At 36.9% G+C, this 12,505-nt stretch overlaps 1 protein-coding gene across 1 annotated transcript in view; it reads right to left on the minus strand.

The window, feature by feature from the left end:
- LOC124796061 (protein eyes shut-like) overlaps window positions 1–12,505 on the minus strand; it is a 227,585-nt gene that overhangs the window by 102,671 nt on the left and 112,409 nt on the right. Inside the window, 4 exon segments of the mRNA XM_047260149.1 lie at window positions 514–759; window positions 864–1,000; window positions 1,725–1,876; window positions 9,406–9,622. Of these exon segments, the coding sequence (XP_047116105.1) occupies window positions 514–759; window positions 864–1,000; window positions 1,725–1,876; window positions 9,406–9,622 (752 nt within the window).

Genomic DNA, 12,505 nt, shown 5'->3' on the forward strand with positions numbered 1-12,505 from the left:
TATAGGCATTGCCAACCGCACTGCTGTATTCTGCCTGTTTACAGATCTCTGTATTTGAATACGAATGCCTATACCAGTTTCTGTGGTGCTTCAGTGTATTATGTAATATCCTCAATTTTATTTTAATAATTCTCTTCATATCCTATAAACTCTATAGCATTTATTGGTCGTAGAAATTATATTTCTATACAGTTTGTACACATGGTTTTATCTCATATTAAAAACAGTAAGTTATCAAATGCAACATGGAGCTTCTGTTTCTCATTAGTTCATATATTTCATTTTGAACAATATAATTCCTAAAAAGTTCATTTTAGTCATACTTTTAATTTCAGTTGAGAGCACTATGATAAGGAGTGCCTACTGAATTTACATTATCAACAAATATATGAAGGGAATAACAGTGAAAAAAGGTACAATATGAAATCCAAACTTTAATGAAATAACACTTGATGCACATAAAATAAAATCTATGTATTTCTGCCAGTTTTGAAAATACATGCAGGTGATTACCTGATCCAAGATTCCAAGTAAGAACAACATAACCTTTTATGAAGCTCACAGAAAGATGATCAGATTGAGCATCATGAGAACCATCTTGCCCAACAAAAATCATTAGTGCTATCTGTTCCATGCTTGATGGTTTGAAACGGAATCTTAGTTCCATATTGTGGTGAATAGTTCCTGGTAAAGGGTATGCAGTGTATGATGAAAATCCAGAAACTGACGGAGAGAAAGAAGGCTGACCAATGTTTAAGTCTAGAAAAGTAAGAAACCAACATGGAACATTACGAAAAATACCCTTCTACAATTTGGTGGTTAACTAGTTTATTTTTGTTTTTGGAAATTACAGAATAACATACCATGCTCACAGAAAATTCCATGTTTTCCCAGAGGGCAAAGACAAAGGAAGCCACTACCAGGGAAAATAACACATGTTGCACCAAACTGACAAGGATTTACTTCACAGACTGATTTCTCACAAGCTTTCCCAACATACCTGAAAAACATAGTAATGCATGCAAATACAGGTGGAAGTGAAATTTGAAAAGGAAATATTTTCTCAAGCAGAAAAAAGTGACATAATCACTATGTGCTATACTCATAATAAGAATAATGCATTTGATTTCTTTGAAATCTTACAAAAACTAATCTTCTCTCTTTATAAATCTTAGGAGATGACATTCCTTTGGATTTGTTTTGTAACACAAGAATTTTAACATTTTAGAACATTTATTAGTTTATTATTTATATAAAATAAAGCAAAGGCAACCCACACATTAAGCAGACTGATGTGAGCCACAGAAACTCTCATAACAGAATACAGTGTTAACTAGCTTTTGAGACCTGGATCTTCTTCTGGCAGAAAGTACACACACACACACACACACACACATACATACACACACACACACACACACACACACACACACACACACACAAAAGACACAGACAACCACAAGCATGCTACTGTGATGTGGCAATGAGTCTGTGGTAGTGTATGTTTCGGTGTCTGTTTCGTTCTGTGTACTTTCTGCTAGAAGAAGAGCCAGGGCTCAAAAGCTAGTTAATACTGTGCTCGGTTATGGGTGTCTATGCACCACACATCAATCTGCTACATATAAGCGGTTGTGTTTCCTTTATTTCACATACTGTTCTGTTCAAAAGTTTGCCATTTCTTGTGCATTACTGCAAGAGTTTCAAAAATAAACTATGTACCTTACCCTGAAGGACATAAACAGTTCCACTCATCATTATGTTCTACACATGTTCCACCATCATAACAAGGATTTGACAAACATGCAAGTGATGCACATTCAGAAATGCCTGAAGCACTCAATGAGTCATGTAAAATATGACGTGGCATATTATCAACCTAAAAACATAAATACAAGTAAAAAATTAATATTTTTTGTATCATAATTAAATGATACTACATGATAATGACTTTTGGAAAATCAAACATTGTTGTCTAACTACTATCAATCCATTCAGATTAACTTTGCACATTGTAGCTACTGAATAAATTGTGTAGCTCCCTAGTTGCTGCTGCTGATCCCAAACCTGAATAAGAGACTCGAGAAGTCTTAAAAAAAGCTGCAAAGGAACTTGAGGGAAGTCTCAATAGCTTTTGTAACTATGAGGCACTTTAGTTCAGTCTCATTACTATATGCAACTTTTAGCAAGATGGAGAAGTTATGTCAGTCAATGGATTCTGTGAGATCGAATCATGTGACAATATCAAAGCTCCCAAAATGTCTGATTTTAATTATGACATTACACAGTAACTTAAAAATTATAACATTTCTCAAAATTGGGGGCAAGGTTACTCGCGTCCGTGACATACCCTAAGTCACACATGCCTCCTTGGTAGTGCTAAATGAGTAACAACAGGATGAGACCAAACTGCCCGAAAAAGCCTCCCGGTCATAGAATGCAGAGCAAACAGCCAAAAAGTCCTTAGTTCATAGAACTGGACCATCTATTCACATACGCCAACTTAACATCGAAGGAATAAGCAAGTCGAAATGTGACTGTCTATTCAAACTATCGAAAAACCATGCAGTCGATGTCATTGCACTCCAAGAAACACACACAGCAGATGATCAACAGATAAGGAGCAGAGGGAAAATACCAGGATATAAACTAATAGCCTCAAATAACCATCCAAAATATGGTCTTGCAATTTACGTCACGCATAATATGAAAAATTATCAGATAGTTTCAGTGAGCAGCGAAAACGATATTTTCATAATTTCAGCAAAAATTGATAGGGTAACAATAGCCAATGTCAGCAAGCCTCCTGGAGTAAACTGGCCTACTCCTCCTCTACCATCTCAGCATCATCCATCTTTATTCCTGGGCATCTTCAACAGCCATCATTATCTATGGGGATATTGTTAAAACTACAGTAATGAAGAAGCTCTTTGTGAATGGATGGAAACCGAAAACGTGGAAGTAATTTTTGATGCCAAGGATCCACTAACCCTTCATTCAGGACATTGGAACAGAGGATATACACCTGATCTGTGCTTCACAACTCAGCTTCACAGCACCCATACCCAGATACGTTGCTTAATACTTGAAGACTTGCCCCACAATCAGCACAGACCTATTATTTTAGAGACTGGAATATGTGTAATCATTGTGCAGTCTGAAAACATTATGGAATTTCAAGAAAGCTAACTGAACTGAATTCAGAAAACAAACAGATAACAATATCAGATGGATCAAGCCAATGCACAGTAACTACAGTCAATTTATAGGTATAATTAAAGGAGCAGCCAGATGATTTATCCCTAGAGGCTATCGTAAAGAATATACACCTGGCTAGAATGAGGACAGTGAAAAATTGCTTGAAGAACTGTTAGCAAAGCTACAGATCTTCTGCAGTCACTTGATGAGAATAGGAAGAAGATCTGGCATGAAGCCATAGAATCATTCGACGACACACATTCAAGTCCTAAAGCTTGATCTGTTATCCGAAAACTGGATGCAACAAACTCAGCACCGGTGAAACCTAAAACTATCATCAAGCTGAATGATTTTGCCAATCATTTAATCTCAAATTCCAAGAGCCCAAAGGATAAGCAGACAAGAAGGGAAATCAAAACCCAGTTCAACACCAAGAAAAGAGCACCCCCAAATTACTCTTAATTTTCCAATCCATTCAATGAAGAGGAATTAAGAGATGCCATCAGAAACATGAAAGTTGGGAAGGCAGTTGGATTTGATGGGATGTACCCTGAATTTCTCACACACTGTGGACCAGCAACTATCAGATGGCTTTCTAGCTTCTTCTCAGACATTCCTTCCACTGGAAATCTCCCATCATTATTCAAGAAAACCGAGCTAATAGCAATCCTTAAACTGAACAAAGACCCAATAAAAGTAGAAAGTTACCGCCCACTAGCCGTGTTAAGTGTTACTTACAAACTACTTCAATGACTCATCTACAACAGGATCTGTGAAACAATTAATAAACAAATACCCATAGAACAAGCTGGATTCAGGCCTGGTAGAAGCTGTAATGACCAAGTGTTTGCATTAACAACCCATACTGAAAATGGATATGAGAAGAAATGCGTAAGCAAAGCTGCTTTCTTGGATCTATCCGCCGCCTATGACACCGTAAGGCGAGAAGGCCTTCTCTTAAAATTTGTGACCATCATTCAGTGTCGGAGACTCACAAACCTACTTAGCGGCATGTTAAGCAACAGACTTGCCCAGCTGTACTCTGATAATGACAGAAGCAAAGTCTTCCAATTATGTGACGGACTACCTCAAGGATCTGTATTGGCCCATCTCCTTTTCAACTTATACACTTATGGCTTGCCAGCCACAACCGCAAGGAAATTCATATATGCTGATGACATCTGTTTGGTAACCCAGAGCTCCAGTTACACCACTGCTGAAAGCACATTAACTGCCGACATGGAAATCCTGGACACGTACTTCAGGAAATGGTGCCTCCGCCTAAACCCTCAGAAAACTGTTACTTCAGCATTCCACCTATGGAACAGACACTCTGACCATAAACCAGAAGTTAAACTCTGAGAACAAACCTTACAGTACTGCAGCACTCCGAAGCACCTAAATTTCTGACAACATATCTCTGACGTGGCCGCAAAGGTGAAGACCCTGTAATAATATCATTCAGAAGCTTGTTGGTACCTCCTGGGGTTGCTATGCTCAAACCCTAAGATCAACTGCTTCGGCACTATCATACTCTGTCACTGAATACTTTTGCCCAACTTGGATGAATGGTGCTTGCTGCAGCAAGATAGATATGCAACTCAACCAGACAATGCGACTTATCACAGGCTGCATACGTAGCGCTCAAACTGCATGGCTACCAGTTTTAAGTAACATCCAACCTCCGGCTCTACAAAGATCAGATGCTCTCCTGAAGATCTGGAGAAACATTCAGAAGAACCCTAAGCTACCCGTACACAGCAATATATTAATAGGAGAACATCAGTGTCTAAAGTCAAGAAAACCACCTTGGTGAACTGCTCAACATCTTGAAGCCTCTGACTTTAACATCAACAAAGTATGGAGAAGTCAACAGGAAGAATCATCAGTGTTCTACGGTCATCTGGTTGAAAAGCCTTCCATGCGAGTTCCATGTTTCACACTCCCCAGATGCCAGGGGAGATCTATCAACCGTGTCCGAACAGGACAGGGGAACTGTGGATATCTAAAGCACAAAATAGGGCTGGACAACATATCCAGATTGTGACTGTGGAGCTGCCCTGCAAACAATAAATCACATTGTTGGTAAATGCCCAAAACGAGCCTTCAGGGGATGAATAAATGACATCCATCATGCATCACCTGAACAGCTCAACTGGATCAACAGACTGGACTTTGAAAGCTAAGAACTTGTGTAATGTGTACAAAATTTAGTATAATACTTTAGACATTTGATTCTGTACCTGTATTTCGCTTGTCATTTCTTACACTGTATACTCTTAAAATTATGTATTTGATCCAAGCTCTGTATCATCATACGATAAATAAAATTTCTCAAAATTGGGAAATGAAAACAACTAGTGGATGAAATTGACAGTCAAATTATGTCAATATAAGAAACTCTGTACAGAGACTAAATAAATTTTGAACTCAGAAATTATATGAGCTATAGAGGAATGCTAGGAACATCCACTTCCAATGAAATGCCCCAATGTGGCACAGCATTTGCAGTTGTGAGAAATATTACAAATTCATTTGCTATATTTCATATATATGACAGAAAAATTTCAATTCTCTCTATCAAGTAAGGGAACAGATCACACATGTCAATTAAAGTGCACAACCCCGCAAAACATCTATAACTGAAAGGATTTTAAAAAAATAGATGACTTCTAGAATCACTGGCAGAAGTTAAAAATACAATTACAGCACACTGCGTCAAACTATTGCTGGATATTTCAGTGCACAAACTGGTATACAAAAAATTTAAGTGAACAGAGGGATTATACTCTTTGCCTACAAGAACAAACAGAAGAAGTGAAAGGTTAACTGACTTAGGTCAAATGTTTCATCTGACGGCAATGTCAACACACTTACTGCCTCCCCAGAAAGAAGCAAATATGAATATCTCCAACAAATGAAAGCACAATGAGAGCAGATCCAGCTAGCAGCCACTGCAGAAGTTCTTGGTAGTGGGTGAAGGTGCATGAATCCAGTAACTTTACTGACTGTATTGCTAGGTGTGAATGTTTTTGTTGCCTATGGAAATGATGCTAAGTACTCCTGTCATGTACTTCACAATGGTGTACAAACTGTATGTGTATATGTAGAAACATCAGACAAAATTTCAAACTGAACAGCTGACAATTACCACAGAAAAACAAAATGAAAGTATCGAAAAAGAAATTACCTGTTTGGATAAGTAGATATATGTAATAAGCGTCTGAGCATAACAAATCCAAAATGAAAACCCCCAGAACAATAAGATTTAGCCCTAAAGTCCTTAAACGTGTATCGTATAATTCTTTTCTAATTTACTTTCCTAAATATCACTTGATTCTCATAACTTACAAAAAACCAATATGACATGAGTCTCAAAACCTTGGCACTCTGCAATGAAAAATAAAGCACAGATGCGGAAATGACACCTATGACAGAATTTGTAGAAGAAAGAGTTGAAACATAGCTATTGTGGAAATCTCACAATTCGAAATCAAATGGCAAGAATTCCTCAAGATTCAAAAAACATTCATCTAAAATCACCAATACATAAAAATGTAAATATAAACACTGTGGACTAATGGAAATTGTCCAATACTTTTCAAGAAATAACGCCAGAACTTTCTATCAGAAATTTAAAGAGAAACTTCAAAATTATCAGTCTTACAGTTCATGCTTGAGGAGTTCAAAATAAAAAATAAAGAGCTTCAAGCTGTTCCATCCTACTTTCAATACGTATCAAGTCCAAATTTTCACTTCATAGTTGAGAAATTCATCCCAAATATGATCTAACAATATGTGACTGACATAACATCTAAAGTTAATTTTTTGCAGGATTTAAGATCAAGCCAGGGGTAAGAAGGGGAGATGGCTTATCCCCAGTAATGTTTAACTGAGTTTTATATAAACTGATTAGAAAATGGAAAAAATAAAACTAAGGACATAAGTATTGGTTGATGTCTCCAAAAGTATCTTGACTGCCTGATAATTGATGATGAAATTGCAATCCTCTCCAATAATGGATCAGAAACAATCCTGTCTCAAGGGAAACGTCAAGTAGTTGAGCAAAAACCGTCATAATTATGCCTTTCAGTCCAGTCCATAACCTGAACAATTTGTTTGTTTTCTAATGATTTCCAGCTACCCTCTGTTACTAAATGACTTTCACTTTCAACGTCCATGTTTGTCTCATTGCCATAAACGAAAACTGGTAATACACAATGTAAGGTTTCCTTTACAAAGGCATAGGCAGCTTAGTTCTTAAAATACAGTTGAGTTTATTAAAAGCATTCAAAGCCCTTTTTACTGTAAGCCTTTCATCTATTTCTTTCACTGCAAATCCAGTTACTGTCTACAAATGCTCTATATACAAAAAAAAGCCTCATCTACTGTTTGTATAACATCGTCGTTAATTTTTAATTTTCTTTTCATTGTGTTGCTTATATATTATACACATCTTAGTTTAATTGATTTTTAGACCTACTTTCAAAGTGCTATATTAAGTTCTTCCTTTTATTATAAAAGGTCATCAGCAATGGAAGCAAACAGAACAAAGTCAAAATCAAAACAGCAATGGTGCACAATTGTTCCAAAAACACATATTCTTCTCTTGTTATCATCATACAGGACTGCTAAAAACAAATTTGGTGGTATGGAAAGTTCTTGCCTGACTGCTCTCTTTAATAGAAAGTGTTGCATTGACAATTGTACACTGGTGTGCAAAACTTACGGATGAAAGTAACTTTCGTATGATGTATCACTACCAATAAACATAGCTGGATGAAACTTGAGCGATACACAGAAAGCACTGCTACGTATAGCACAGAAGATAACTGAAAGAAATACACAATGAGACGAACAGAAATGACACTTTTATTCAAAGACAATAATTACACAGAAATCACAATTCGTTATGGCCCATTGGTTATTACAAAAGTAGGACCATGGTTCTTAATAGAGTTTATGATTACCAAGGATGGCAATGAACGCTCTGTGGTCAACATACCCTCATATAGTGAGAGGTAGGAACATGCAATGCACCCAGAACATAGTCGAACATGATCGTTTTGGTGTCCAGGTGTTATGGTGTAGGTATGCATAATGTTACATGGTTGTACTGACCTCTATGTCTTTGAACATGGTACAATCACCCTGACATGTTACTACGCCATTGTACTTCTTCATCAAGTGCATCTTTTCAAGGGAGTGTAGGCCTGGATTTCATTTTTATAGATGACTATGTGCAAACACGTCAAACAGAGCAAGTGGAGGAGCGCTAAGAATGAGAGGATATTTTGTGAATGGTACGACCTGCCCTTTCTCCCAACTAAAATCTCGTTGGTGCATTGGGCATTCGTACTGCAGCACATCCACATGCACCAACAATGATACAGCAGTCATCAACCATGCTGGTGGAGGAATGCAGTGCCCTACCACAAGAACATCAACCTTCTGGTCAGCATGGTGGCATATTTCAGAGCATGCATTACCATCCGTGGTGATTACATCATATTAAGAGCCATGGCTGTCCTTTCGAAACGTCCAGGGGACAATCATAATGACAGTGACTTCAACGTAATTACTGTCTTTGAATAAAAGTGTCACTTCTGCACATCTTGTTACATATTTTTTTCAGTTACCTTCTTGCTATACTGCAGCAACTATGTCTATGGATGGTCCAAATTATATCTTGCATGGCAGTGACACACAAAGTGAAAGTTAGTTCCACCATTATGTTTTGAACACAGTGTATTCTTTAGTATATTAGCATAAGGTAAAGCAATATCTTGTTATTCATGTGCTGTTTACACAGATTTTCATGTTCAAGTCTTCTTAATGGTGATACATAAAAAGACTGAAAATTAATCAAACGAAAACACAGTTTTGAGTGTCAATTAAAATAGTGAATAATTTTCATTGACTGAAACTGAATTTTGTTTTACATTGTTAAAAAATTTTGACACTGTATTGTACAAAAGAAAGGTCAAGGTTAAGATTCTGAGATGATAGACTTTACCAAAGTTTTCACACTGCCTGAGAAAAATCCCATTATTTATTTCTAATGTAACTAAATCAACAAATAAGGTTTTGTAGAATATGATAAATTGTTCTAAATATATAATAGGAAATCTCAGGCACAAAAATTTCAAATTATTTGAATAAAGAGTCCCTTTCTATATAATTAAAGATTAGTGGTGAAGAATTGAGTACCATAAGGCCATGCATGCAACCGATGAATCCAGTTTTCATCTGAACTTCACTGAGATCAGAAAATTCTGCAGGGAATCCTCCTAAGTACAATACATTCACTGTTCTGCCAATCTGAGAAGTTGCAGCTATCTGTTCTCCACTCATGGCAAGTGAATCATTAATTCGTAAGTATGCATTGCAGTGCTGAGGAACAATGCTGTAAGGCAGTAATTCAAGCCTGAAAATAATTTTGTTCCTTTAAAGACTTATAAAATTTCATTTTTCATAGGCTGTTCAAATAATTTACTTGACAACATCATCAATACATTTAAAACTTATTAAGTAAATAGAAAAATAAATGTAAGTGCTTAAGAACAAACACACTGAATCATAACCAGTGATGTTGATTAAGTTATATACGGATCAGTTATTTCCATTTTTATTGTAATACCTTCTAAAAAGACTGAGTAACACTATAAATGCAACAGACAGAAAACTAGTACTTACTAAATACTAGAACAGAAGTGATAAATGTCAGACAGACAAGCATGTAAATAATGGAGAAAAAGTAAACATCCTACTTTAAGGATTTTTTTAAAATACATGAAATAGGAAAACAATGGGTATCACCATAAATGTTAGGATGAACAAGATATTCTTCCACATTTTGTATCATTATAAAGATAATACACAGAAAGTAACAAGTCATTGTCCATTCTCATTTCTTGGGTTGACAGATAAAAAGACAAAGAGCGTGGGGGGGGGGGGGGGGGGCAGAGAAAGAGAGTGTTGCAGGTGGGGGGATTACAGTCAAACTGGAAGTACAATATCAGAACAGAGGATAGATAAGGTGGAGAATGACAAGAAAGAAAAGTGCAATAAGAGAGGAACAAGTCTGTAAGGGAGTGAGTGTTAAATACTCTGTTGAGTTCTTGGTGTTGAAGTGAGCAGCATGTAAGTCTGTGGTTGATGGCAGTAATTAATGTGGCTATACAACAGGTTAGTTGCCATACTCAGCTAAAATACTTCCCTTAAATAGCTGTTCTACATATTCCATCCACTTTTCATCCTATTCTTTTCTGCTCAGTACTGGCTTCCCATCAGAGCTTTTGGAATTCTTGGAGTTGCTTATTTTTTCTCTCATGAATTTTCTTATCTAGAGGGCAAAATAACTAACAATGGCCACAGTACATTGAGGGTATAAAAGGGTATAAAATGCAGATTGGCTATAACAAGGAAAGAGTTTCTGTGAAAGAGAAATTTGTTAACATCTAATGTAAACTTAAGTATTAATAAGCATTTATATTGAGTGTAGCTTTGTATGGAGTGCAGAAGTGAAATGTGGATGATAAGCAGTTCAGATATGAAAAGAATAGAAGCTTTTGAAATACACTGCTATGGAAGAATACTGAAGATTAGATGGATAGATCAATGAACTAATGAGGAGGTACTAAATCAAATTGGGAAAACGGAAATTTACAGCACAACTTGATTAAAGGAAGTGATCACTTGACAGGATATGTCCTGAGGCAGGCGTCAAGGAACTCAAAGTGGCAGAACAGGGTGGACACAATCACCTCTGATTTTGTCAGGACATAACCATAACATGTATACAGCTAATAATAAGAAATTACTGCAGTCAAGGCATGCAGCCAGAACAACATTCTAACTTTCTTTGATTCTAAATGGAGATCAACAGCTGAAGCTCTCAATTGTGTGTTCTTGGGCAGTAAAACAAAATTCTTGGTCACAAATGCAAACCACCTCATTCTATTCCCTTGTTTATTCTAGAGATGAAATGAAATTCTCTACATACAACAAGCTAAAATGTAATGCAATTGTTGTTGTGGTCTTCAGTCCTGAGACTGGTTTGATGCAGCTCTCCATGCTACTCTATCCTGTGCAAGCTTCTTCATCTCCCAGTACCTACTGCAACCTACATCCTTCTGTATCTGTTTAGTGTGTTCATCTCTTGGCCTCCCTCTATGATTTTTACCCTCCACGCTGCCCTCCAATACTAAATTGGTGATCCATTGATGCCTCAGAACATGTCCTACCAACCGATCCCTTCTTCTAGTCAAGTTGTGCCACAAACTTCTCTTCTCTCCAATCCTATTCAATACCTCCTCATTAGTTATATGATCTACCCATCTAATCTTCATCATTCTTCTGTAGCACCACATTTCGAAAGCTTCTATTCTCTTCTTGTACAAACTAGTTATCGTCCACGTTCCACTTCCATACATGGCTACACTCCATACAAATACTTTCAGAAACGACTTCCTGACACTTAAATCTATACTCGATGTTAACAAATTTCTCTTCTTCAGAAACGCTTTCCTTGCCATTGCCAGTCAACATTTTATATCCTCTCTACTTCGACCATCATCAGTTATTTTGCTCCCCAAATAGCAAAACTCCTTTACTACTTTAAGTGTCTCATTTCCTAATCTAATGCCCTCAGCATCACCTGACTTAGTTCAACTACATTCCATTATCCTCGTTTTGCTTTTGTTGATGTTCATCTTATATCCTCCTTTCAAGACACTATCCATTCCGTTCAACTCCTCTTCTAAGTCCTTTGCTGTCTCTGACAGAATTACAATGGCATCGGCGAACCTCAAAGTTTTTATTTCTTCTCTATGGATTTTAATACCTACTCCGAATTTTTCTTTTGTTTCCTTCACTGCTTGCTCAATATACAGATTGAATAACATCAGGGAGAGGCTACAACCCTGTCTCACTCCCTTCCCAACCACTGCTTCCCTTTCATGTCCCTCGACTGTTATAACTGCCATCTGGTTTCTGTACAAATTGTAAATAGCTTTTCGCTCCCTGTATTTTACCCCTGCCACCTTTAGAATTTGAAAGAGAGTATTCCAGTCAACATTGTCAAAAGCTTTCTCTAAGTCTACAAATGCTAGAAACGTAGGTTTGCCTTTCCTTAATCTAGCTTCTAAGATAAGTCGTAGGGTCAGTATTGCCTCACGTGTTTCAATATTTCTATGGAATCTAAACTGATCTTTCCCGAGGTCGGCTTCTACCAGTTTTTCCATTCGTCTGTAAAGAATTCGTGTTAGTATTCTGCAGCTGTGATGTAATGCAATTATCATTGCTAAAT

Source organism: Schistocerca piceifrons, chromosome 4 (assembly GCF_021461385.2).
Source record: "Schistocerca piceifrons isolate TAMUIC-IGC-003096 chromosome 4, iqSchPice1.1, whole genome shotgun sequence".
Classification (NCBI taxonomy): Eukaryota; Metazoa; Arthropoda; class Insecta; order Orthoptera; family Acrididae; genus Schistocerca; species Schistocerca piceifrons.